At 37.8% G+C, this 27,516-nt stretch overlaps 1 protein-coding gene across 2 annotated transcripts in view; it reads left to right on the forward strand.

Annotated features, from left to right (window-relative positions):
- Nucleotides 1-111: 111 nt before the first annotated feature.
- Nucleotides 112-27,516, forward strand: part of MCCC2 (methylcrotonyl-CoA carboxylase subunit 2) — a 35,517-nt gene continuing 8,112 nt past the window's right edge. Inside the window, exons 1-15 of one of the 2 annotated variants that reach the window (XM_071731913.1) lie at nt 112-562; nt 4,400-4,466; nt 7,481-7,565; nt 7,820-7,921; nt 8,454-8,581; nt 10,330-10,442; nt 14,621-14,734; nt 20,328-20,392; nt 21,395-21,494; nt 22,467-22,562; nt 23,781-23,853; nt 24,027-24,103; nt 26,122-26,188; nt 26,453-26,609; nt 27,352-27,466. In XM_071731913.1, coding sequence (XP_071588014.1) covers nt 419-562; nt 4,400-4,466; nt 7,481-7,565; nt 7,820-7,921; nt 8,454-8,581; nt 10,330-10,442; nt 14,621-14,734; nt 20,328-20,392; nt 21,395-21,494; nt 22,467-22,562; nt 23,781-23,853; nt 24,027-24,103; nt 26,122-26,188; nt 26,453-26,609; nt 27,352-27,466 — 1,503 coding nt within the window. In that variant the 5' untranslated portion in view covers nt 112-418. The remainder of the gene's footprint in view (nt 563-4,399; nt 4,467-7,480; nt 7,566-7,819; nt 7,922-8,453; nt 8,582-10,329; nt 10,443-14,620; nt 14,735-20,327; nt 20,393-21,394; nt 21,495-22,466; nt 22,563-23,780; nt 23,854-24,026; nt 24,104-26,121; nt 26,189-26,452; nt 26,610-27,351; nt 27,467-27,516) is intronic. The other variant, XM_071731912.1, reaches the window with a different exon arrangement.

Genomic DNA, 27,516 nt, shown 5'->3' on the forward strand with positions numbered 1-27,516 from the left:
ATGGCAAAGGCTTTTGGGTTGCACTGTGTGCAATCCTCTCAGAAAGGTGAGGTGTAAACAATTCTGTCAAAGGGAGCTCTTGAGCAGTGTTTAACCTGGGGCCATGGGGATGGAGCGGAGCACGCAGCTCCCATGCCCTGACACCGGACTGGACAGGGCAAAGCTTTTGCATTTTACAGAGTGTAACTCCCACGGGAACGTCCGCACGACGACCGGCGGGGGACCGGGACCGTCAGGACCGAGACCGGGGCGTGGGCACCATCCCCTGACCGGAACGCTGGGCGCTCGCCAGGCCCCGGCGACCGAGCCCGTCCAGGCCCCGCCGCCCGGGGCCTCGCTCTACCCATTGGCTGCGGCGGGGGGAGTGGCGGCGGGCCTGGGACGACCGGTTCGGCTCGGCCCTGCTCGCTCGGCAGCCATGCTACTGCTGGGACCCCGGCGGCTGCCGAGACCCTGGCGCCTGCTGCGCGGCGCGGCAGCCTCCCCGCCCGCCCGTGGCTACCATGGCGAGGCGGTGGCGGCGGTGGGCTCCCGCCCCGACGCGAGCTCCGCGCTCTACCAGGTAGGCCGGCCCGGGCGGGTCCGGCTCCCTCCTCCTGATGGGCCGCAGGCCACGGAGGGGAAGCTCCCGGGGCTGGGCCTGGCAGCGGTGCCGAGCTGCGGGAGTGAAGGGCGGGCTGGCTGGCTGCCCCTCGGCCGGGCCGCGGTGCCGCCCTCCGCTCCTATCCCAATTCCGACGGAGCTGCCGGTGTTGGGAGGGGATCCGGGCCCCGCCCGTGAGGCGCGGCCGTCCGGCGGCTCCCCGCGTCGGCGGGAGCGCGGGGCCGAGAACCGGGCGGGAGGACGAGACCCCATCGGGGGCTTTGGGTGTAAATGCAGCTGTCGGTGGCCGTGCCACAGCGGTGTCTCCGTGGCCTTTACACAGCGGCAGAGGGGGGTGGGCGTGCCCTGTCAGTGTCGGCGCGGGGGAGGCGGCCCGAGGGGCGGCGGCTGCCGTCCTGCTCCCCCTTCTCATTTCTGGGTTGCGGGTTTTGTTTGTAATACATACAGGCTGTGTGTAAAGAGCACGGGTTTCAACTATTGTCTGCTTCCTTTATTTATTTTTTTTTTTAACACATTTTTCTGTTTTAAATCCTAGTGCTAGGTCTTACTATATTTTCGGGGTTGAAGAGAGCCAATCCATATCGTATTTATGGCGAGGGAATTCCTAGGCTGTTGAGGGGAGTGTCTGATGTTTTAAAAGGTTGAAATTTTGTTGTGTTTGCACTGATACCCGAGTTGAAGACAGGTGGAAGAGTTAAGACAGTCATGGGCATGCCCCAAGGACGCCACCAGGAGGAATCATCTTTGGAGGAAGAGGAGGGATAGGTAGAATTTCAGTTGTCTTCACGAAGAAAACAGTACTTATATCTGGTGTAAATGGTCTTATTTTTAATGCTATTTAACATAAAAGTCATGCTTGTAGTTAGGCTGAGAACAGCTTAGGGTGTTAACCAAAATTGCTTTCAAATCTGTGCCACCTAAAATTAAAAAAGAGCAAGTGAAGCAATAACATGTATTCTTAATGAAATGTTTCCTTTAGTTCTGCACTTCATAGAATCATAGAATCCTAGAATCCTAGGGGTTGGAAGGGACCTCGAAAGATCATCTAGTCCAACCCCCCCTGCCAGAGCAGGGCCCCCTAGAGTACATCGCCTAGGAACGTGTCCAGGCGGGTTTTGAATGTCTCCAGTGAAGGAGACTCCACAACCCCCCTGGGCAGCCTGTTCCAGGGCTCTGTCACCCTTACAGTAAAAAAATTTTTGCTTTTGCAGAAGCTATATTTTGGCATGCAAGTTAGCTGACTGAAACTTCTGTGACATTTTAGGATATATATATACATATATATACACACACACACATGCAAAGCTTGTGTATACAAAAGGTGTACATATACTTGTGTATATTCATATATTGCCTACCCATCAAAAAACAGTGTGGTATTTTAATATGTGTGCTTGCTCAACTAAGCTGTCACTAGGTTTGCATTTGTTTACTTGTACCTTTTGATCTCAAAAGAAAAGAAAGACTTGGTAACTTTCGTGAAACACTTTTTTTTTTTTTTTTTTTTTTTTTATGTCACTGTAGTTTCCAATGGGATGTCAAGGTAGGAAAAGTTTGCCTAGCTCTGCTAGACAAGCCCACTTGGGTACATCTAGTACGTCATTCAACCAGTAAAATAGCTAATAGTGTTAATATTTGGTAGAAATAATTTATGGAGCACTGTAAATACATGTAGTGTCTTGCAGACACAATGACCTGAGGTCCCTGCTGTGAGGCACTTAGCCATCTGAAATAAAAGCAATACAGGGAGTAACAGTGCAAACACAAGAAGACAGAACAATAGCTGATGAAGGTCTTGCCTTCTTTACCTAATGTTTGCCTTTCTGCCTGTGGATTCAGCTAGACAGGCTGGCCTTCCTAATGTAAACTGTCTTTCTAACCAGGCAGGTAGAAATGTAATTTAAAAATGAGTAAGTCTGACTTCTGAAAAATAAGGGAAAATCTATGTAAAGATTCCAAGGATTATCTCTTGCAGCCACTTCACCTGTGTAGCAGGAGTTGAATTCACTCATGAATCTTCACTGTAGGTTTAGTCTCTTGAATTTTCTTTAAAGGTCATAGGAGCCCTCATCTTAACAGCAGAATTTTATAGAACTTACTGGTGCAAGGGCCAGTTTCCAGAAAGAATTGTGTAATTTCATTGGCCTTTTTGTCATTAATTAATGAAGACCCCACAAACACTTACTAGAACTATAACATTTAGTTCTGAGACAAGCCTTTTCTTTGTGTACTGAAAACCAGAAGTCAGATTTCAATGCATCTTCTTCCTTTGTAGAGTATAATGAAGTTTTTTTCTGGTGAAAGACATGAAAGATAAAGATAAAAATTGAGTGAATTTAAGCAAGGCAAATATTTAAATACTTACAGTATTGTGTAAATCATCTATTTAATAGGTGAACTTAAAAAATCCACTATTTTTCATGACCATGTTAACTGAGGTTGGTCTCTTGAGACATGTTAGGTGTTGGCTAGCAGCTGTGCAGGGATGTGCAGGCTGTGAGCCATGCTGCAGATGGCACATGGTTACCACATGGGGAGTCCTTCCCAGGAGGCAGCAGTGGCACCAGAGTTAGATTTGGTGTTTCAGTGCATCACCTTGATCTTGCTGGATGACTTCTAAATGCTGTCAGTATGTATTAATGGTGTATACAGTTGAAAAAACTGTGTATACAGATGAAAAAAATTGCTAAGACCTGGTATTTTTTTACCTTTCAATGGAGTATTTTTGTTCTACTTGTAGCAGTTGCAAAAGGGGAGAAACATATTTTTTTGAGAGTCTTACTGTGCGGTTAAAATGGCTCTAATGTGAGGTGCCTGTGTATGTGCTTTTATTTTTTTCTGCTTTGAATCCTCATGCTTTTCAGTGACAAAGGCAGAGATGAACAAATTTAACTGCAACTCTTGTTCCTTCTAGGAGAAACCTTAATTCTGAGTATTCAGATCCTAATATAGAGTCAACAGATCATATTTTCTGTCAAAGCAGACTTCAATTAATCTTCTAAACGAGAGCTGAGGCAGTAGGGTATTTTATTTTTTTTTATGAAGCAGTTATTATGTTGCTTTATTGCAGTTATGCTTTTCTAAGAGTTAACATAGCTCATAGTATCATAGCTCATGAAAAAGAAAATCCCACAAATTAAGCTTGACTAATACTATCTAATTCCTAAGAAATCATAAATACAGTAATGAGCACACAGTTTTGGGTAATTCTGATAGAATTGGTGAGCTCAGTACTGGATCACTTTTTTTGGTCTTTGTTTTTATAAGAGGGATATTGACCAGAAGACCAGACCTGTACATTTTTAGAAGTTTTGATTTATCTCCACCTTCTAACTGAACAGCAGGAATGTAAAAAGCATTCACAGAAGTGTTTGGTCAAGGATATTCATCTCTTGATAGAAGGAGGTACAGCTATTTGAATCCTCATCATGCACTTTTACAAAATTGGATTTTAAAAGCAAGCATACCTGTAACAAAACATTAACAAAACCTGAAAAATAACACTTAAACTCTGTAATGACTGGTTCTGGTTTGGTTAATTAAACTTGGAACTAGTCTTTTACAGTCCTAATGCACTTGAGAGATTTTGTGAAGCATGTTTATGGGATGTTTGAGTAAAACCAGTACTTAGGTAGAAAGTTGTTCATACTTCAAAGACAACACAATGCCAGTATTTAATAAGGCAAAACGAAATTTGGAGGATAAATAAATCTTGTACTGTGTATGTTTGTTTGTTAAAACATAACAGTGTCACTCTTGGTTAAATTTAAAATGCTGTTTTGTTCTTCCCTACAAGGAAAACTATGAACGAATGAAAGCACTGGTAGCTGAACTCCAAGAGAAAGCAGAAAAAATCAGGTTAGGTAAGTATGATAGTCTAGATTTTTGAACACTTATTTAGTTTGGTCAAAAAAGCAGATTTGTTGTTTGGATTCTTTTCCTCTATGGCTATACTTTTATTAATCAGTTCATTTAGGTACAACATATTTTTCTGGCTTGTAGAGGCCATACTGAAATTTCTGTTCATCTCTTTAAATCTAGATTTACCATCTTCTGTCAGTTGAAAATCTTTAAAGGTTTATGTCCAAGGTAAGATGGTTCAAAGTTGAGGGTTTTGTTTTTTAGATAACTCAGGCTAGCTAAGAAAAATGCCCATACCATTAGCACTTCTTCATCTACCACAGTATCTAGTATTTTAGCACATTTTTTGTTTGCCAGTTGAATATCAGAGCTATATGCTAGTGGAAGCAAATCCATTAATTATTGGAAGCATCTATAAATGAAAGCAAAGCTGATTTAGTCAAACAGAACACTAATTTAATTGCCAGAGAGGCAAAAAGTAAGCAAACAGATAGTTAAAACTGGATATTTACAGTAAATTAAATTTTAATCACTTATGATCTTAGTAATCACAGTAATGTATATTTCTAATGGCAATGTGGTTTTTAAATAGGAGGGATTATTAATGAAAGGCTTTTACTTATATACTTTCCACCTCACCTACTCCCTTGCTTCATCCACTGCTGCATTTCTAACAAGTATGTCTGGCAAATGTGTTTCTCTTCCAGTTGCATGTTGACCACTTTACGTGCAAAGAGGATTTTCAAAGCCCAACCTCTGGGTGTACTGGCAAACAAAAGCAAGTCTATAGTAGTTTAAAAGATTGATGTCTGTGTTTCATCTTTCTGACTTGTAAGACTTATTGTTAATTAAGAATTAATTGCAGTTGACTGTAGCTAATGGACACGATAAAATTAAAATGGTTTATAAATGGTTTAAACTGTGCTGCTAGGGCTTGAGCACGCAGCTTTAATTCTTCCCTTCTTGCATTCATCTTGATACTATTTGTCTCTTCATATACTGCTTCTTATAGAATGCAATTTGGAGCAGAGAACAATGCAATTTAGTGCAGCTTTGGAGCAGAGAACAAATAGTATTTTGAGCTGTGTTCTTTCTCAATTGCTATGAAACAAATTCCAGGATTCCCTGAGGAAATGCTGAAACCCATAGATTACCAGTGCCTTTTGAGGGTGTAGAGCCTGTTCAGCAATTCCCTGTGTGGCTCATGAACTGTCTTCACTCCTGCACATTTTCCTGTTTCTTGCCTGTTACATGGCAACAGGGCAAGAACATGGTCCTCATCTTTTCTGTGTCTCAGGAAGATCTACCAGGATGTTAACATAGTGCTCTGAGTGACATGGATTGACATTCATCAATGTCTGCCTGTCATTCAAGTATATGAGAAGGATTAGGTACTTATGCAGAATACTTTTGAAGGAAAAGTGAAACATTTTTTTCTTTGTGAGAGCTGTCTTTCAGAGGATGAGCTTCATGATGAATGGTTTGTTCTTTTGTGGACCCATGTGGCATTCTACTGAGTTATGTGCAACAGGAAGGTGGTCCCTGTCCCAAATGATTTACAGGCTTAGACCTTAGACCTAAGTTCTTATAACTTAGAACAGAGAGATTTCTGATGAAATGCCCAAGAAGCAGCTGAGATACTTTTAGTTTCCGTGACTGACTGCAATCAAAGCACATCAGCAGTCACAGTGAAATTTTTATAGATATTACTGTAAAAAGGACAAATTAAAGAAGATACTTCAAACTGAGTGCTTTCAAATTTGTTTCATTGCTAGGGACCCTGCTTCTCAGAGCCTGTGAAGTGGAGACTAATGTAGAGAAGGGGAAACGTCTTGATCTTGGAAGAGAAAATTTGAATAGAATGGCTGTGGGGTCCAGAGAGCAAGTATTTACAATCAGTGTGTGAAGAGGGAGAGACATGACAAAAATCAGAAGATGGAAAATCATTTTTGCAGCATCACTCTGGGTGTAAATGGGAAAGGCAAGATGGAGGGCAGAGAAAATGTAGTTACCATGATGTGGAATGTTATGAACTTGGCTAAGAGTATGAGTTCTGTGGGTGGATGTGAGAGGATGTGTCTTAAGACACTTGAACCTGAAGAATTTACAAGATTTAGACTGAGGCTGAATATACAGACATGATGAACAGGCTGACTTGGAAATTAATTGTGGGCTTTCTGGCGTGCCTATCAGGTAGGAAATGATGCGTGTAGTGATCAAGGAAGGAGGTAAGGGAGGAGACTTGATAGGTAGGCTTTAGAGCTCTGTTTCAGTGGTGATTATCTGACAAATCTTTAAGACTCGGGAGAAATGCTAGTAAAATAGCACCTGCTTTATTTTGGAAGGGGGAGAGAATTTTAGAGTGATGAGGTGGATCAGTGATCTGTCTACATAGGCAATGTTTGTATAAGCTGTTCCTATAAAGAAGTTGAGGTGTGTCAACAAATTTAAAATATATTGAATGACATAAAGTTCCAGAGAGCAGAAGATATGATTTAGGATGACACTGAGTAAAGGGTTCAGATGAAGCAAAGATAAACTTGATGTTAAATGCTATGTACTGCTGTGTACAGTTTTAGAGAGATTTAAGGAAATTAAGCCAGATTGTGTTGGGTCTTTCAAGGATGGATTCAGCATAGCCAGTTTGAACCCATTTTGGGGAACTGTATTTTTTGTGGTTCTCATTGCTGGGCTCTTGTCTGTGTGTTTGTGTTTTCAACCCTTCTGTTCATTGCCAAGCAATGAGAGAAAGTTTCAGATAACCATGTTTATCAAAATGTTTACTTCAAGACTAACCACAAAAAATGAGAGAGAAAATGAAGTAGATTCTGAAAAGCAAGCATTTTTATCAATACCTTAAATCTGTTTGAAGAGAAAACCATTATTTATCGAATTCATTTCTAAAATACATACTTCAAAAACTGGGAACTTCATGCTTCCATTCTCAGTTTTAATCTAAGTGGTGATTTATCTCTCTGTGTCCATAATAATTTAACAGTTTACAATTGTATCATAGGAGGTGGAGAAAAAGCTCGTAAGCTTCATGTGTCAAGAGGAAAGCTGTTACCCAGGGAGAGAATTGACAGGCTTATTGATCCTGGGTACGTAATTTTGTTTTTTAAAAAACTTTTAAAGTTCATTTTGCAGGTAAATACTGCAACTGGCTTGTTTTTTCTTCAGTTTCCGTAAACACTGGAAAGTAACACAGATGAAGTTTTACAAAAGTGTTCTTTGAAATACTTGTATCTTTTTAAAAAAAGATACATGCTTTAAAAAATTTAAGCTTTTAAGTGAGACTTAGTGACAAATATGGAAGATTCTTTGTTACAATTGTGTTATACTTGTCACTCTTCAGGTCTCCCTTCTTGGAATTCTCCCAGTTCGCAGGTCACCAGTTGTATGGTAATGAAGAGGTACCAGCAGGAGGCATTATCACAGGCATTGGACGAGTATCTGGGTGAGATACCAGTGATCTACCTTATTTGTGATATGAAAAGGATAAAGGTACAATTTTGTTTAGTTTCCAGAATTCCTCTATTAGTATTTTTGGAGTGTAATTTCTGTCACCCCAGAATCAGCTAAAAAGGAGTGATGATTTTTTTTTTTTTTTTCTTTTTGGAGTTAGTGTATCTCAAAGCAGAAAACTCAAAGCAAGAGTTTTTTGTGTACAATGAAGGGATTAGATTAGTACATCAGTAAGTCAGTTTTCAAAATACAGGGTGTTGTTCTAGGCTAAGAATTAGTTTCACTCAGGAGAGGTAACTCGAAGACTGTCCCTGAAATTAAATATGATGTTATACAACATTATTATTATTACTAGGGAGTTAAGGGGCCATGGAACAGGACATCATAGTGCTGAGACTGCTGTTACAATGTGCATTTTAGGAGATGCAGGTGAGAAGGGCTTCAAGGATCTTTGGCATGTTGCAGTTCATAACTAACATACTTACTCATTAGAAATATTTTTCTGTGACAAAATTTATTTTTAGGGTGGAATGCTTAATTGTTGCTAATGATGCAACTGTCAAAGGTGGTACCTATTATCCCATCACTGTTAAGAAACATTTACGTGCTCAAGAAATTGCCATGCAAAATCACCTTCCTTGCCTGTATTTGGGTAAGTCCCATTGCAGAAATAACAAATCTTCTTTGTTAAGAGCAGCTTAGGTTCTCTAGATTAGATGCTACTTCTTAAATAACAGTTGTTGAGATGGATGTGTCCTCAGGTTTGATTAACCAGGTATGTATTATAAAGGCAAATATTTAAATGTGATTTCATTGGTACTGCTACCTCTACAGATTGGTGGCAACTCTTAGCTGAATGTTCTCAGAATTATCTTCTGCACTGCCTTAGGGCTCTGTTCAAAAGATAAAGATAAAACTATGCTGCTGTATCACTTCTCTCTCCTTCTCCTCTTGTCTCCTGTCATGCTGCAGCAGTCCAGTCTTAGTTCTAATTACAGTTTTTTTTTAAAAAAAGTTACTTTGCCTTTTGGTGAGGCATGTAGATCTATGGGAAAACATAACAAATTAAAGTAGTCTCAGTGCCAAAAGTGACAGTAATAGCTGGGTTTACCAGATTTTTACAATTTGGGATGACTTCTGAAGCAGAAATGTTACTGCATTATTTTGCATTTTGAATTTGTGTACTAAGTCAGCATTTAGTCAAACCTTCATGTAAGTTTTACTTATATGTACTTTTATTAAAGATTAAGATCAGAGTGCTGGATGTATTTCATGTAATACAGACAGTATTTTCTTAGTGGGGTTTTGTGCAAATACAAGAGCTTTCTGCCTGTGTCAGTCTGTCACTCTTGATTCATAGGCTAATAACTTCAAAACCCATTAGGCAAATTCAGCCAAATTTGACAGTTATTTAAGAGAGTGTGTATTCCTGTGGTTTTGTTTAAATCAGTATCAGAGAAGAAATACCATTCTGCTGTCTCCATTTAAAAAGTAGACTGGGTTAGTCCTTGTCTGTTCTGCTTAGCAGCTGAGAGCCATTAAATTGTTTGCCAGTCGAGAAGCTTGTACTAGTTAAAAAATCAATGTAAACATAGATCCTGGCCAGCATAAGTGTTCGTAATTTCTTGCCCTGCTGGTAGGCCAGACATGCAAAGAATACTGAGACAAGGATTATGATAAATGTTGTAAATATTGGTGGGGGTGGATACAGGGACAGTGTGTGTTGGGACTTTGTGTTATTGTCACACTGCAACATAGAGAGTCTTTAAGGCAAGGGGAAGGATAAATTGTTATCTTAGTCAAAATAAAAAAAAAAAAAAAAACAAAACCAAAAACCAAAAAACTTAACTTTGCTTCTTCGAAAACAGCTATGATTTTTTTTAGTCTGAATTACCAGCAGACTCTGTCTGCTCAAACAAATCTTATTTTTTAGAGAGTTATTGGTCAGCAATTGTGTGTGATTCTACTGGTTTAAGATCCTAAGGAATAGGAAACTGTAGGACACAGGTATGCCTTTTAGACAAAATTTAAATATTGTTATTTCACCTTTGAGATTTATGATCCCCATATATTATGACATCACTCAAACCTAGTAAATTATTTTACCTTTTCAATTTCCATGTCTGTACTTGTTTCAGGTAATTTCCACTGTGCAGTCAAGAGAGAGGGCTTTGTAGTCAGCCAGCTTTTTGTTGGGATGGATGTTATTTGGGGAGGGAATGTTACTATTTTTCTTTATTTTAAACAAGAATGTACTAATATACCTAGATTCATAGAAATACATAAAAGTGTTAGTGGTAGTGATTGTTGTATATCTTAAGTAACATGCACCTACTTTACCAGCAGCTTATCTTTTAGCATGTCTTTGAACAGCAGCATATCCTTTTTCTTTCACTATAGTTGATTCAGGAGGAGCAAACTTACCTTGGCAAGCAGAAATTTTTGCAGATCGAGACCATTTTGGCCGTATTTTCTATAATCAAGCAGTCATGTCCTCACAAGGAATTCCACAGGTAATTTCCTTTTACTGAAGGATGAAATGGGCTAATTAGTTTTTATGCTTGCTGCCTTTACACAAAGCTTATAGCCATATTTTGTTTCTGACCTCACTGTGTTGTGCTGACCTGGTGTCCTGCTTTGGGGACTGGAGGTACTGTAAACACAGCCACTGTCCACAGAAAGTCATTACAGCTTTGAAGAAGCTGCCTTCTTTTATGGCCTTAGTGTTAATGTTATGACCTACCCAGTTCTGTCTCGGAGTGTGAGAAGGGACTTGACAACATGGTGTGGGAGGCCACGTGAGGAAGTGCTAGGAAATCTCTTGGAACAGTTGATTATTCTGCATCCATGGTGTAAAGGTGAGGACCCTTTGATGATGGCCAGTAAATGAGACACACTTCCTGCTAACAAGGGTATGCGTGTGTGTCTAAATCTGTTTTATACAATGATGTGCTGTCTGATAATACTGCCCCAGAAATGAGGTTATTTTCTAATGTATTAGTGATGCACAGAATTACTGTTAGTCACAGTTCCTGTGTTTAGAAGTGGCTTTGTGTCATGGATATTTTGGGAATGCAATGGGGTCTGTTTTTTGATGCAGGTGGCATGATAGGGAAGGTTTACTTCTTGAGGTATTACTCATGAAGAATGTAGAACTGTTTGAGGATGGAACTGCTTATGTATTCCTTGGCTGCAGTGAAAGTGAAGGGCAGAGAATAAGGTCCCAGTGGAGGTGAAGAAAGCAGGTAGCAGGTTAAAGACACTGAACTTCAGGAGAGTGGTCTTGGGCTTGCTAAGGGAGTTGTCATCAGGAATGGGTGAGGCTGCCACTGAGGGCAGAGGAGTACATGGTCTTTGAAGATAACCTCCTCCAAATAAAGGAATGTTCCAGGAAGGCAGGTGACCAAGTTGTTCCTACAGAGTTTCTGTCTAGTCAGTCAACTCTCAGCCTCTTCATACAGTTTTGTAGCCCTCTCATATACCTGCCTGCCTCCTACTGCCCTTTGCAGGCCAAATGATTCAAGCTTACTTAGCTGTTCTTCCTATAGATAGTGTTCCATACTTTTCATGCTCCTTTTTTCAGGTTTTGTCATACTTTTTTGAGGTAAAGGAGCCATATGCACTACTCAGTATGTCAACTAATGATGGACATATATATATAACAGCATAGTGATGTAGACTGTTCTCTGTTGCATTCTTTTTTCTGGTAGTTCCTAATAGCTTTGTTTTTTGTTTTGGTTTTTTTTGTTTTTTTTTTTTTTTTTTTTTTTTTTTTTTGACTGCAAGCTGGTGTTCTCACTGAATTATGTCAAAGTTCAAGACCTTCCTCATAGGCATAGTTGTCAATTCAATGCCTGTTGTTTTATATTGGTTTAATGAAAGAAGGTGACAGAAATTTTCCGGATATTGCAACTGAGGAAAAATTCCCTTAAAGCATTAGGCTTAAAAATAGGTGTTGAAAGCTCAGGCATAATAGATGTTCAGCTAACATACTGTTTAATCTCAGTATTGTCATGGAAGTGTTTCATATTGTTTTGACATACTTGACTATTGAGCTCATCAATAATATCAATTGGAAATATGAATTTATTTTCTTCATCCTTGCCAGTATGTGTCGTTGAGAGGCATGGCTGAGCTGGAACTATATTTATGCTTTGTGAGAAGCTGTGCCAATCCTTGTTTTCAGTGCAAAGCAGATGCACCAGTCAGGTACATGGTGTTTCATCTGACGACTCCTTATGTGGAGACACTGGTGTTGCATGATTTTTGAGGAATCTACATTTGTTACTTTGATACCTTTTCAACACATTCTAGAAGCAAGTCAGACTTCATGTCTTCAACCATCTTTACCTCTACCAAAGAATCCTGAAATCCATTGCCTCCAGAGGAATCCATAGCTGAAGATACCAACAATACACTAAGTCTCTTGAGAAAGTCTGGCATAATTTAACTTCTGCAAACCTTTTTTTTTCCATCAATGAAAGTGGAGTGATTGTAGTAGGTCTCCAGAGGAGAAGCCCTGTTCAGTTAGAACAAAAATAATTAGGAAAAAACATAGTTAACAAGCTGGTCATTCTGTGGTGTTACTGATAGGCCTAGGTGTACCTTAAATTTTTAAGTGTAAATAAAACTGATCCCAGCATTTTTGTAGAACAGCAAGTGTCAAAGGAGACACTGCTCTGCTGATTATTTTACCATATTACCTTATAGGGTTGCATTAAGACTAAAATTGTACTTCTATGCTATAAAAATTAAGTGCTATAAAAATATTTACCTTTTAATAAGACATTTCTCTTTAAAGTTCAGTCTTATTAAATTATCTACTCAAGGCTTGAGAAAATGTTTTACTGAAATGCTTCCTTAATTTAAAGGTTTTAATACAGGTGTGTTTTGTTTTAAAGGTGTTTCTGTTCTTTGTTTCATTTAAAAAAGCAGATAGATTTGTAAACCTGCTATTGATTTTGTGCTAACAGGCTGTGATCTTCCCTGTCTGAGACTATATTTTATTAGGAGATGTTGTTAGGGAATTATGCTCCCTCTGATTGCCATTCTGATTGATTCTTCTGGCACCAGAGTCTGGGTGTTGTTAGGTTTTTACCTGCTGTTCTTCCTTGTGGCCTGCCTGAAGGTCTATTTCATCTGTTCATCAGCCCTTCTCAATTCTGCCCTTGCTTTTTTTCCCCCTCCGCCAGTTGTCTGTGGTGCTTTTAGTGTTCCTCTTCATTTTTGCCTGTGACTAATTTATTATACTCCTACTGCAGCTTTAAATTGCATTTATGTCTGTACAGCTGTGAATCAAAAAGCTGTGATTAGGTTCTCATTAGCTTCTTGCTTTCATATGCTCTCACTTTCATATGCTACACGGTTACAATGGGGAACTGATCAGTGGGTATGAAATACTGCATGTGCATCAGAACTGCTCTTTTTCTGTTAGGATATTAAGTAATTTCCTGTGCAGTAATACAAAGAATGAAGACAGGAAGAAGCACATTATTTGGGAATTTGAGGTTGTGCTACTTGATAATTAGGTTTGGGGTTTACTAATATATACAAATTCCAGCTTGCATATGGAAAAAGTAACACCTGAATTAAAGGTTAAACACAGGCATATTTTTCAGCATAAACATGGAAAAAATGAAAAATACAAAAGTTGTACAAATCCTGGGGGAAAAATCAAAGGAACTTTTCCCCAAAGTTTCTTCCATGTCTAGAGGCTTATGTTAACTTTGTATTTTCCTAAAGGTCTATATTAAATGCACCCTAGAATTACTGCAGATCAATCATGTGGCTGAATATAGTTTAAGATTCTGAAAACCATTTACTGAAAAAGCTGTTTGGTTTGGTGGCAGCAGGTTGACATCATTCACCTACTCTTGCTTTGATACAAGTAACGTGATTTGGAAGTTTTATTTTTGTATGCTGTTTACTTTTAAGAGCAAACATTACATTATAATTTAACACAGAATGCTGGTTCATGTTGCTTCAGAAATTATTTTTAAACCAAATTAACACTAAATAACATTATTTTGGGGTTTGATTTTTTGGTGGTTGTTCTAAAGGAAAGCATTAGATTAGACATTTACTTCCTTATTGTTTGCCTTTTCTGTGGAAGTATTCCTTTTCTTCTGCCTTTGGAGGAGCTTGCCTGAAGATGTTAATTGAGAAACTTCACTTTCATGATCGTACATTGATACAGTATTCATCGTGGCTAGGGTCAACTCAGTTTTGTAAAAGGGTCACCAAAGTATTACTGGTAGAAAAAATTAATCAAGTCGAAGTTCATCTCACAATTAGGCATAAGAACGAAGTGGAGATTTTTCATGGTAAAGCCTGTAACAAGATACTCAAAATGCCTTGAAGGGCTAGAGTTAATTAGTTTATCCATTAAAGAACTGAAGTTACATACTAGTAGATGTGATGAATTTTCTTCAAAGAATGTTAATGGTGAAATTATATCAATAAGCAGCAAAATAATTCCCCGTATTTTTTAAGGAGAGGTAAAACATAAATAAGTTTGCTTTGCCAGGCAAAAATAATCTTGCAGTGTTATTCCAGAACCTGTATTAGAATCAGTACAATGTATAATAGTAGTGTGTGTGTGTGTGTGTGTGTGTGTGTGTATGTGTGTGTGTGTGTGTTTGTTACGGGTTGGACAGTTCATTAACTTTTTTGTTTGTTTGTTTCCCAACAGATAGCAGTAGTAATGGGATCCTGTACAGCAGGAGGAGCTTACGTACCTGCAATGGCTGATGAAAGTATTATTGTTGGCAAACAGGGAACTATATTCTTGGGAGGGCCACCGTTGGTAAGGATACAGAATTTTCTAGTAATATGGCACCCAGAAAATTTTGTGCTGTGTCAGTTGTACAGCTTAGACTATTGAAACCTTCCAAGGTGAGATAGTTGCAGATATTCTGTAGATTAGCTTACATTTTTAAAGTATATCTGAATATTTTTATCCTAAATTAAAACTTTACTATCTGTTAAAAGCATATATACTAATCAAACTCTGTTAAAGTGTTTCTATAGTATTACTTTTAGATTGACATACATGTTTTAAATAATTTTTTTTTTTTTTAATTTCAATGATGTAGTTTCTAGGTTTGACTTGAAATAAATTTTAAAAAAAATTACAAGCATACTGTATCTTGGAGTCAAGGTCAGAGAACTTCAGAAGCAGAACTGCTCTGTTTCTTTTATGTCAGTTCACAGGCAAAGTAGTTGCAGTTATGAGTTTGTTGTAATTTCCTACTTTTTTAGTAAGGAAATTGCTTTTAAGGGAACTGACTTGAAGAACTCCTGTGAATTAAAACTTGCTTTATTGTTGAACTCATAGTGGAATTTGTGACTGTGCAAAATAACTGTAGCATAAGACAGCCTTAGTAGTCTTGTTTCAACAGGAAAGGGAGTGCTTGAGTACCAGTATTATGTTCTAGTGTGTGCTCACTTTTAAACTGTTACAAATTTACTTAACATAAATTTTATGGGAAGGAATTTTTAGCAGTAAATGTTATGTTAGTGCTAGAGTTAGCAGGTAGGGTAGCTCCCAGCACAACTGTTTTAGTCTCAGTGAAATCTGACTGGATAAACCTGCTTTTTTGAAATAGACAAATATTTGTCTTCTGAAACAAACTGGTCTGAGGCAGCACAATGGCTCTTTTTGATTTGCTTATAGTCTTTTGGGAACTTTTAGGTGTGCTTCCTGTGACTAAGCCACTGCGAGTGTCTCTAAAGTCCTTTCAACTTGAGCACACCTAAATGGAGAAATCACTTTGTAAAAGCATCGTTAATGAAGATAATCCTCTGCTGAATTCCCATAGTAATGGAGGAGGAGGACTGTATTGATATGACTTCTTTCCACCACTTAAGATACTGGGAAAATGTAGCAGGTTCCATAAACTATGAGAAGACAACCACAGACCGAGTTCTTTGTTGACCAGTAGCTCCCAGGGCATGATTGTGTAAATTTCCTTAAAAACACGAACTCACCTGTTATTTAGTGTTTACTTCCATAGCACTGCTCTCATTTCCACTGTGTTTTTGCATGTAATTCTTTTCCTTCAGTTTTGGGTATTTTATTCCCTGATGTGTGATTTTAATGCTAAAAGTGGATTTAGTGGATTTAGCATTTTATGTCCTCTTTTTCTTTCTGAAGTACAATGCATAGGTGGATTTTGACTTCTTGTGCAGCTTTTAAAAAAACATTAAAAAGTCTTATCCATTATGCAGACATACTTTTCTGTGGCCAGTAAATGCTAATTACTGTTCCAGGAAAACTTAAATGAGTTCTGAATGTAACTAACATTTTGAAAGCAGTGGAGGGACACTCCTTGAAGTAGAATACTGTGTCGTCTACCATAATAAAATAACACCTTATCTTGAAGTGTTTTATGTTTTCACTAGGGGCTTTCCAAGTTGACAAAAAGAACAAAGTAATCAGAAAAAGCAGATGAATTAATTAATAGCAGCCATGCCATTTAACACGAATTTATTTATTGCTCATTAGAATGTAGAGTTCTAGCATTTGTCTGTTGGAACTTCTTCAGCCTCAGTTGCTGCAAATGTATTACATAGGCCGTCTGTTCTTTTTTATCTTTCATTAATCTCTTTCAGTTGTTTATTTCAAAAATGCTCAAAATTTAGCAAATTTTTGTAAATTTAAACTGTAAAATTACACTGTAATTTAGGTATTAGGAGTTTCTTGGTGAAAAGGGGTATAAATAGGAATGAATATATTAGTTGAGAACAATATTAGTTGAGTAACATTGGGTGATTCATATGTCTTTTTGTTGAGATAAAGAAATTAGTATGATGAAAGAAATGAACTTTTACATAAGAGTTACTACCTTGGCTGTTGTGTTACAAATAACTGCCCTGGCTGCAGGAACACCTCAGCTGTCTAAGTACAAGCCCTTCTGAGGTCCAGCACAGGTCATTATCTTAAAGACAGTGACATATAAACTGGCAGTACTGTCCCTGAGGCTTGCTGAGGTTCATGGGGATTTTCTGTGGAAGGTCAGCTAGTGTCTGGATTGACAGAAATCTGAACATGAGCCAGCAGTGTGCCCAGGTGGCCAAGAAGGCCAATGGCATCCTGGCCTGGATCAGGAACAGTGTGGCCAGCAGGTCCAGAGAAGGGATTCTGCCCCTGTGCTCAGCTCTGGGGAGGCCACAGCTTGAGTCCTGTGTCCAGTTCTGGGCCCCTCAGTTTAGGAAGGAGATTGAGGTCCTGGAGCAGATCCAAAGGAGGGCAACCAGGCTGGTGAAGGGACTCGAGCACAGATCCTATGAGGAGAGGCTGAGGGAGCTGGGGGTGTTCAGCCTGGAGAAGGGGAGGCTCAGGGGAGACCTCATCACTCTCTACAACTCCCTGAAAGGAGGTTGGAGCCAGGGGGGGGTTGGGCTCTTCTCTCAGGCAGCTGCCAGTAAGACAAGAAGGAATGGAGTTAAGCTCTGCCAGGGGAGGTTTAGGTTGGATATTAGGAAGAAATTCTTTACAGAGAAGGTGATCAGGCATTGGAATGGGCTGCCCAGGGAGGTGGTGGATTCTCTGTCCCTGGAGGTTTTTAAGAAGAGACTGATGTGGGACTCAGTGCCATGGTCTGGGAACCACGGTGGCAGTGGATCAAGGGTTGGACTTGATGATCTCAGAGGTCCTTTCCAACCCAGATGATTCTGTGATTCTATGAATATGGAAGACCTGAGCAAACTCAGCTCTTCTGACATGGCATTTGCACTGTCAAGAATGCTGGGGAGTGATGGGAACCTTGAGTGATTCTGCTTTGACCTGTTTGAGATGGAAAGGTTCATCAGACCCTGGGAGATCTCTAGGGTGCACTGAGTAGTGTGTCCTGGAGAGCGTACGCAAAGCCAATTTTTTTCGAGCTCCAGCAACAAGCAGGTACAAACTAAGACATCTAGTACCCAGTACTACCCAGGAAGCTGAGAAAAACATTACCTGACTTTCTTTCTAAGAGGATAGTAATTGTGTAACATTGCAGGGCAACTTAGGTCATATATGGGTGTCATTGAGATGTAGAACAGGTCACTCCAGACAGGATAGGCAGGAGAAAAAAGTGGCCCTTTTTATAGATGCCAAAGGAAAGACTTGGATAAGCAAGTCAGTGACTCAGGGATGTTGTGAAGTTAAAAAGGACAAAAACTTTTCACCACTTCCAGGCAAATATTTCACAACTGCCCTCCAATTTCATTTGTTCCTTAGCAACCTTCAGATGTAGTGATCCGTATCTGTGTGCATATAGATCAAACTTTAATATAACTACCTGTCAGTTTGTCTTTTCAGTAGAGCTTTTCATACTCTCACTGAAAATATTTTACTTGCGTTTCTCTAACATCAAAATTACTTCAGACTCCCATAGAAACTTCAATTCCATGTTGTAGCAGATATTGGAGCCATTATTGTGTCTATTCTGTTTCCCAAAAAGTCTTCCACTTCTACCACTCAGTGATTTTGTCACTCACCTGCCTATAACAAAACATTCTAAGGAAGTGAAAGAAAATCCCTGATGTCAGTCATAATTAGTCTTCAAATAAGTATACTCTATTAAAAAAAAAGAGCAACTTGCAGGTACAATCAAAAGTCAAAAGTGCAAGGTTCCTTGGCCTTCTCTTCAGGAAGATGAGAGCAATGACTTCATTAATAGGTACACCTGAATACTAGGAGAAGTATCATAGCAGTAGTAATATTGAGGGCCATTCTTGCACCACCTGAGAAATCTATCCCCACCCTTGGCCATAATGCTTGGTGGCTTAGTTGACCTGTAGGCTTCTACATCCCATTCCAGAAACTTTGGGTTCGTCCTTCTATTTGTCCTCAGCAGTGAAGGAAAGCCTGGTAAAAGGGGATAAGTTTGTCAGGTTGGTGTGTGTATGTGTCCTCAAGACAGTTCTACATGTCAGCCTGATCTGTTGTGGGAAATACACATTTTCTCTCAAGTTTATGTTAATTTCTTCTGACGATTGCTAGCTGATGGAGCTTGAACAGGGATTTCTTTGGAAATCCCCACATACCTTGTAGAGATTCTATTTGCAGTCTGTAAGTATTCAGCAAACTTCAAGAAAGTTTATACTATGGTTGCTAAAATGCTCTATTGCACTGCAGTACCTGTGAAGGTGATGGAGCAAATAATCCTGGAAGCCATTCTCAGAAACACTACAGACAAGAAGGTGACATGTGTCAGCATGGATTTACAATGGGCAAATGAGGCCTGACAAAACCAGTAGCCTTCTTATGCTGAGTTGACTTGCTCAGTGGCATCAGAGAAAGCAGTGGATATTATGTTGACTCTGACATGGCTTTTGGCACTGTCTTCTGTAACATCTTCAGCAAACTGATGTACAGACTGGGTAAATGAAAAATGAGGGTGTCTGAGAACTGACTGAACTGCTGGGCTCAAGCTGGAGGTCAGTCACTAATGGTGTACCCCAGAAGTCAGTATTCGGACCAATACTGTTTAATAACTTCATTGATGACCTGGACAAAGGTCCAAATTTCACCATCAGCAAATTTGCAGATGATAAAACACCTATGAGGAGTGGCTAATAGAGCAGGTAATTGTGCTGCCTTTCAGAGGGACTTCAACCACCTGGAGAAAGAGGCTGAACAGAACTTTCTGAAGTTAAACACAGCAGGCAAATGCTCCTGGGAGGGATTAATCTGGGCACCAGACCAGGATGGGAACCAACCAGTTGGGAAGATGCTTGGTACAAAAGGCACAGTAGATTCTGCTGGATGCCAAGCTGAACATGGGCCAGCAATATGGCCTTGAAGCAAAGGCATCTGGCAACATCTTGGGATGCATTAGGGAGAACGTTTCCAGAAAGTCAAGGGTGGAGCTCCTTCCCACCTACTCAAGACACATTTGGGGTGCTAAGCTGAGCCCTGAGCTTTCCAGACCAAGACAGACGTGGACATACTTAAGTGAAGGTCTGTGAAGATGATAAAGGGGCTGTAGCACTTTTGACGTTAGAGCACAATAAGAGAGCTGGGAGCTTTGCAGCCTCGTGAAGAGATAGCTCAGGGGGAATCATAGAGTCATAATGTTCCGTGCTGGAAACCAGGCATTTATAAATCTGAAGGTGGTGTAAGCGTACTCACTAATAATAGACACAGCAATAAATAAAATATGGAGAGGAGAATCTTAATAAAATCTACATATTAATGCTTGAATAAGGACACAAAGTCAGAGAAAGTAAGGTATTTTGAAAAAATTCCATTTTCTCACATTTTAAATGCTCTGAGGGAGAGTTACTGAGGGTGCATTACTAATGAAAAAACATATTGCAAAGAACTCTTGTATTGCTATAACTAAGACATTATAAATATTAATGCAAAAAAAGTATCAGCTCTAAAGCTCATTATCCTTTTCTTGTGATAGGTTAAAGCAGCAACAGGTGAAGAGGTATCAGCAGAGGATCTTGGAGGGGCAGATCTTCACTGCAGGTTCAAAGAAATATTATCCCAGAGTTAATTTCTTCTATATTTTGGACCTTAAGAGGTTTTATTTTATTTTATTTTATTTTATTTTATTTTATTTTATTTTATTTTATTTTATTTTATTTTATTTTATTTTATTTTATTTTATTTTATTTTATTTTATTTTATTTTATTTTATTTTATTTTTTATTCCAATTTTATTTTTAGATCTTTTTAAAACTGTGTTTAGACTCTGAAAATTAACATACTCTGTGTCCTTATTTGATGCTGACTAATCCTAGCCCTAACATTACTATAGTTAGGATCTTTTCTTCATTTACTACTTTAAAATATTTAGATGTCTGACACACTGCTGCATCATGCATAATAAGGAGGACTTCTTTATACTACTTAATACTGGGTGTCTACAGTACTACACTTTGAGAAAGATATTTTGCATATTGTGTCTCAGAATTTAATACAAAGAAGATGAATATAGCTTGTGTTTTTTGTTAAGGATATTTGCTATCAAAATAGAATTCTCTGCACTTTTTAGTTCTAAAATGAATATTAAGCAAAGTTAGGTATTACAGTGCAAGTTAAGTACTGCTGTACTATAAATGCTTAAATTTTTCCTCAGTTTACTGGGATGAATAAAGATTTATTCTTGAGGGCAATTCATAGCATCTCTGTATAAGTAGTTTTTTTCTATAATTTCAAATTAATTTTAATTTCCATGTAAGTGATGTTTGTTGTCTTTCATATTGTCACTTAGGTTTTTTACTCCCTAGAGTTGCTATCTTATGTCATCTGTGATAACTCGAATGTCCTGGTTCAAATAAAAGTTCATTCAGAGATGGGTATTATCTTGAGAGTTATTTCATAACAAAGCGTGGAGAGCTCTATTTTATAATCTGTATTTTAAAGATAAATATAAAACTTAAAGTCTTAAAAGTTCTTGAAACCTCAAAATTTCATAATCAGATAATTTTTTTAAGTCTTCATATTACCATTTTTATTTATGTACAGGAAATCTGGTGTGATCGATCATTATGCTTCAGATGACAACCATGCACTTCATCTAGCAAGGAAAGTTGTAAGAAGTTTGAATCATCAAAAGAAAGTAGATGTAAGTGTTTAGAACCAGAAAATACTGCATGGTTTAAATCAAAAGTGCTTGGCTTCACCTGATATATATGACACCTTTTTTGCCTCTGACTTTGATGACTGAAAATGGAAGTTATAGTGTCATATATATCAGGTAAAGCCAAGCACTTCTGATTTAAACCTTGCAATTACATTCCTGTACATTCCTTAAGGATTTCTCTAATGTTTCAGTTCTGCAGTTACATTCCTGCTGCATTATTCTCAGCAGAATCACTGGGTTTACAAGCAAGAGTGAAGCAGCTGGAACAGTGCTCCGTAACCACAAAACTTAGCTTTAAGGTTAATCCAATCTTGGAAGGTGCTGAATTTAATTTTAAGCCCACATGATCATTCCCACAGAGCTGAAATTAGATATCTGTCAAAGCATCTTTTTGAATACAAATTTTCTGTGATCATTTACAAAAGCTATAAAACTGAGGGGACCTAAATCACGTAATTGAAGTATACAGATTTAAAAATTCCTTGTAGAGAACAGAATGGATAGCATATGGGGAACAGTTTCCTTAACTCATTTTTGCAAGAGACGTGAGAGAGTGAATTGAAGATTAATGCTCAGCAGCTGAAGAAAGGCAAGATGTTGTATCCACTTGTGGGGTTAAAATCTTCATCAGTTTTTAAAATATTGCCAAATATTACCTGCCTAATAGGGCACAAGTAAGAGAATGGGAGGACATCTTTATTTTTGATAGTGTGGAAAAAGTGGAGCATGAATGAGGTATATGCAGGAGTAGAAACAAAGATAGCAGGAAGTGTGAAAATGTTATCAACCTTCAGTCTGAGAAATCTGATATTTATACAAAATTAGTACAGCTCAGTGCAGATATTTGCATGTAGCTGGTGACGAACTGCACAAAGTAGTTGGCAAAATAATTGCTGATTATTTTTGAAGTAATGATTCCTTTGATGTGTAAATTGTTTTGTTAAATTGCTACAGGTGACTACAGAACCAGCAGAAGAGCCTTTATTTCCTGCTGATGAGATATATGGAATAGTTGGTGACCAACTGAAAAGAAACTTTGATGTCAAAGAGGTAAGAACAGAAGTGCAAGATCCGTGTGCTTGTACGTGCATGCACGTGGTTTTCTTGTGGGAAATAGCTCTTTGTATCATCATCATAGTTTGCAGAAATCTGATTTCCTGGCATAGTGAAGGGTTAAAGTTTATAAAATCCTTTTAACATTTTTTTATGTTGCGTCCAGCAGATCCATTGCTGTAACAATGACTTGTTGAAAATATAATGCTTTTTCGGTTATATTTTTAGGACAGATGAGTGAGGATGAGAGAGAACACTCAGAAAAAGTTACCAGAAAATAGGGAAGTTGGTGTTGGCAAAAATTCTGTAGACTTGCTGTGTGATCTGATAGCTTTCATTTTCCATTAAAGATGAAAAATTTTAAAATTTGTGGAATATAGTCACCTCAATTCACTGCTCTTCCAACCATATATGGAGACTGTTGAACTTCACTGCTGGCTTAGTGTGATTATTTGCCTCAGTACCTTCATCCAGGACTGCGTCCTTTCTCGTATTTTGCATATGTCATGTATTCAAAGACTTTTTCACTACTAACCAAGTATTTATTTTAGAAATAGCCTTGCTGTGTACCTTTTTTGTCAGAAATTACTAGGTTTTGCTTTGCATTAAGAGCAAAAAAAAGATGAACACTTTCGTTGAGTCTCACAAGTTTTATAGCTTGGATTTATTTTTTTGAAAGTGAGATAAATATCTTCTCAATAATGTCTTGCTAGCAGGGGACTTATTTTTAAATAAAATGCCTTCTTTATATCTCTGAGAAACCTCAGTACCAGAACTTTGTTACTTTTGTATGTTGCAAAATTAAACAAGGCTGAAAATAAACATATATCTAAGAAACTGACTCATGGCTATATATGTTTTTCTCTTTGTAAATGTGAGACTATTGATTAATGTTTAATATAACCAGAGGTAGAAGTTTTTCTTTGAAATTTAACTAATCAGGAAAACTTTGTTCTTATATAATTTAAACTGTTCAGTTAGGGTTTGAGTATGCTAAGTCTTGAAATTCCATTTTTTAATGAACATTTAGACAAATCATACTTTAAAAAGTACACTACTTCTGCCTGCCATACAAACTGTTTATATGGTGGGCTGCTTGAAGTTCTTTATGTTGAAAGCATTCATTTTAATTTGTATGTTAGTATGATCTTTCCAAACAAATTAAAAACTATGAAGGATTAGGATTTTAATTTTATTTTTCTGTTTTTTCTTAAGGTCATTGCTAGAATTGTAGATGGAAGTAAATTTGATGAATTCAAAGCGTTGTATGGGGATACTTTAATTACAGGTATTTAGAAATATGATTATTCAGTATATGTTCTCACTGAGCTTATAGATGGATTTAGTATGTTTGGCTCATCTGTTAATATTTTAATAATGTTTTTCTCCAAAAGAACAGCAGCAATATGCTATGGCATAATAAATATATCAGGAAATTACTAATGTGTCTTTCTCCTTCAGGATTTGCAAGAATATTTGGTTATCCAGTAGGAATTATTGGAAACAATGGAGTTCTTTTCTCAGAGTCAGCAAAAAAGGTAAATAAAGAGATTATTAGCTTCTTTGCCATTGAGAAACAAAACTTCTGATGGACAACTTGCTTTTTAAATGAAGAACTTTTTTACATCATGAAAGTGGACTGGCTCCACATCTTTCATCTAAACATAAAGTAGCTTAATAAGCTGTAAAAGTACTTGGCCTTATTTTAGAAACAGTGTTCTGTAGACTTTTTTGATGTGAAGTAGACAGGTCAATGGATGACTAAAACACAATTGATAGAGCTATTACAAGAAAAGTCCATACCGACTGCATGAAGTACCCTACAAGTTATAATTCCTAATCTCTAAAATCTAAAGTACTACAATAAATCACATAATTCTTTTCATAATAGCTGGAAGATATCAAATCTGGATTCCAGTACTCAATTGATTGGTAAACCAAAGATTTTATCTTCATACATTGCTGCAGCAACTCCTGGCTTACACTAATGAGTGAGCATGTGTGCAGTTTCATAAAATCTATGAACTGAAATGCCTGTTTTGGGAATTAAATTGCATCTTTGGTGAAATATTGTGATTGCATTACAGTTAACAGTGCGTTACAGATTGGGCTTGAGGGACCAGTGTTGATAAAGAGTTTCCTGATATGGCAGAGTGGTTACTTACCTTGCTCTATGCTGTTTGGTTTAGTTCTTTATTTTTCAAGACACCAGGGTCAGTTGAATTTTTTGTAGTGGCAGTTGTGTACAGTAGTTTGGCTCTAGCAGGCTCCTCAAGCTAGTGGTGAAGAAATCAGTTTAAAAAATCTGTAGGAGAAAAAAGAGGCCTTGATGAGAGAGTTAGAGAAAGAAATTAATTTTATTTGATTTATCTCTGTAATTAAATGATACATGAAATTTGAATTTGAATTTCATGTATGCTCAACGTGGAGCACTGCAGTTGAGTGACATTCTTTTCAGCTAGCATTAAGGCAGTTATTCCCCAGTTGAAAATAATTTCTTCAGTATTTGTAACATTTTCTGTATTTTTCTAATAACTTAGTGCTTCAATCATTCTTCCTAGCAAAGGGGAAAATGTAAGGAATCTTCCTCCGCTGGCTGTTGCTGGCATGTCTGTATTGTAGGAGGAGATTGTGAAGTTTCATTTGTTTCAATTCTAGAGTGACTTCCATAGATGATATTGCCTCTGTAAGCATCATCATCTCACAATATTTCTTTTTTTTCCTGCTTTTTTTGTAATGAGTTGTGACGCACCTTTTTCCCATGATTGTCACTACTTGTTGAACACTTCTCTGAGCTAGCTAAAGCTAATGTGTTATGATTTTTCTTTCTTTTTTATTTTCTTTTTATAATTTTTGCTGTTTTTTTATTGTAAAGAGGTTAGAGATTTTTTCAGTTGCTGTGCATACCTTTTTTTTTTTACCAGCAGGGCTAAAATGACCTGAGGAACTTTGCTGATTTACATTATTTCTAGTTGAAGCAGAAGCTTGTCAACTACTATTTTTATCTTTGCTAGGTAAAAGGGGCTTTTCTTAGAAAATAGAGAGAGGACATCTGCTCTGAGGGAAGGAATCGAGTGTTACAGCACCTGCATCAACTGAGCAAACACGTTGACCTTTCACAATTTTAGAGAATAATTTTATTTTGTACAGGAAATGGGGAACTATTTTTTTCTGACTGGATGTCTTAATGCCCGTGACAGAGTCTTACAGAACTTGTTGTGAGATGCTGTGCTGTGAAGCTGACTGTGGAGCTGCATCCTATCAGAGTCAAAACAGTTGAGCTTTTCAATGCAGTAATGCTTTTGAAGGATTATTATTTATGTTTTACCCTTGAACTCACTTGCTTTTGGCATTTTCCTACTTTTGCAACAGTGTGAATGCATGTTTTGTGGTTGACTTTGGTTGAGCAGTAATAGTACAGCATTTTGTGGTGCAAGTACTCCCATGGATTTCAGTGAAAGGAGACTTGTCACAGACATCAGAATGCTGGTAGTGATAGCTTAGCTGATTCAACTTCTGATGGCTTACTTTTATTTTTTTTCTTTCCTCTCCACAGGGTGCACATTTTATCCAGTTGTGTTGCCAGAGAAATATTCCCATTGTGTTTTTACAGAATATTACAGGTGAATAAACTCAATACTTTGAAGTTTCACTATGCTGTAGGCTTTACTCTTAACTCCTGAGGCCATGACTCTTAGGCAGTATCTTGTGTGCTTCAATGTACCTACATCTCCAGCCTGTTCTGAAAGCAGCCCATCAGAAGATGCTGAAAGCTTTGCCTAATAATTTTTTTTTTTTTTTTTTTTTCATGTGCTGTGAAGCACATATAGCACAGTATAGTAATATAAAGTCAGTGACTTTTTTTTGTACATATTGTAATTCTTTAGGTTTCATGGTTGGTAGAGAATATGAAGCTGGAGGGATAGCAAAAGATGGTGCCAAGATGGTAACTGCTGTAGCTTGTGCCAGTGTCCCTAAGATAACAGTGATTATTGGTGGTTCTTTTGGAGCTGGAAACTACGGAATGTGTGGAAGAGCATATAGGTAAGTGTTGCTTCAAATTAAGATATAAGACCATCTTAAGAGGAGATAACCTTGGAATACTATTCTGAAGAACTATCTGAACTCTATCAGAACTTCTGCTATTTAGAAAACAATACAGATTTCAGTGAATGTGGTCATAACTGAATAAAAATCTGACAAATCTGTAGAGATTGATGAGATCATGATTAACCTTGAATTAGGTGATGATGGAGATCTCCTGGCACATAACCATACTGACATGCTTTTCTCCTGTTTCTAGATCATGGAAGAAAAATTGTACAGACCTGAACAATAATTAGGCAGTCTTGGTGGGCCTTAATTCTGCATTTATATGAAGAGTACCAGCTTGTTTAAAAAGTCCTTATTAATTTTAAGCATTTTATGCCTAATATTTTCAGAACCTTTAGGGATTTATTTTTTTAACTGTTTGAACAAAATTCACGTAAGTTTATTTTTCATTTTTCAAGGTCCCTGATACAGTTAAAGTTATTGGTGATATTTTTAAAGAGAAAAATTCCTAGGGAGACTGTGAAATAATAAAACTCAAGGAAAAAAAGGAAATAAATTTGAAAGTGCTTGAATATAGGAAATTAAAAGCAACCATTGAAATACATCAATTTGCATTCTTTAGATGTTGTAAGATTATCATGCATAAAAAGGAGTTCTTAGCTGAGTGACAATTACTTCTTAACTCAGAAATGAGGCAATGCCTTCCTTTGAAATTTATTATTTATTTTTTCAGCCCAAGATTTCTTTATTTGTGGCCAAATGCTCGCATATCCGTCATGGGAGGAGAGCAAGCTGCAACTGTTCTAGCTACAATAGCAAAGGACCAAAAAGCAAGGGAGGGAAAACAGGTACATCTTTCTTCTTTCATTTGCAGTAATGTCATCATTATTTATTCTTT

Source organism: Heliangelus exortis, chromosome Z (genome assembly GCF_036169615.1).
Source record: "Heliangelus exortis chromosome Z, bHelExo1.hap1, whole genome shotgun sequence".
NCBI classification, from domain to species: domain Eukaryota; kingdom Metazoa; phylum Chordata; class Aves; order Apodiformes; family Trochilidae; genus Heliangelus; species Heliangelus exortis.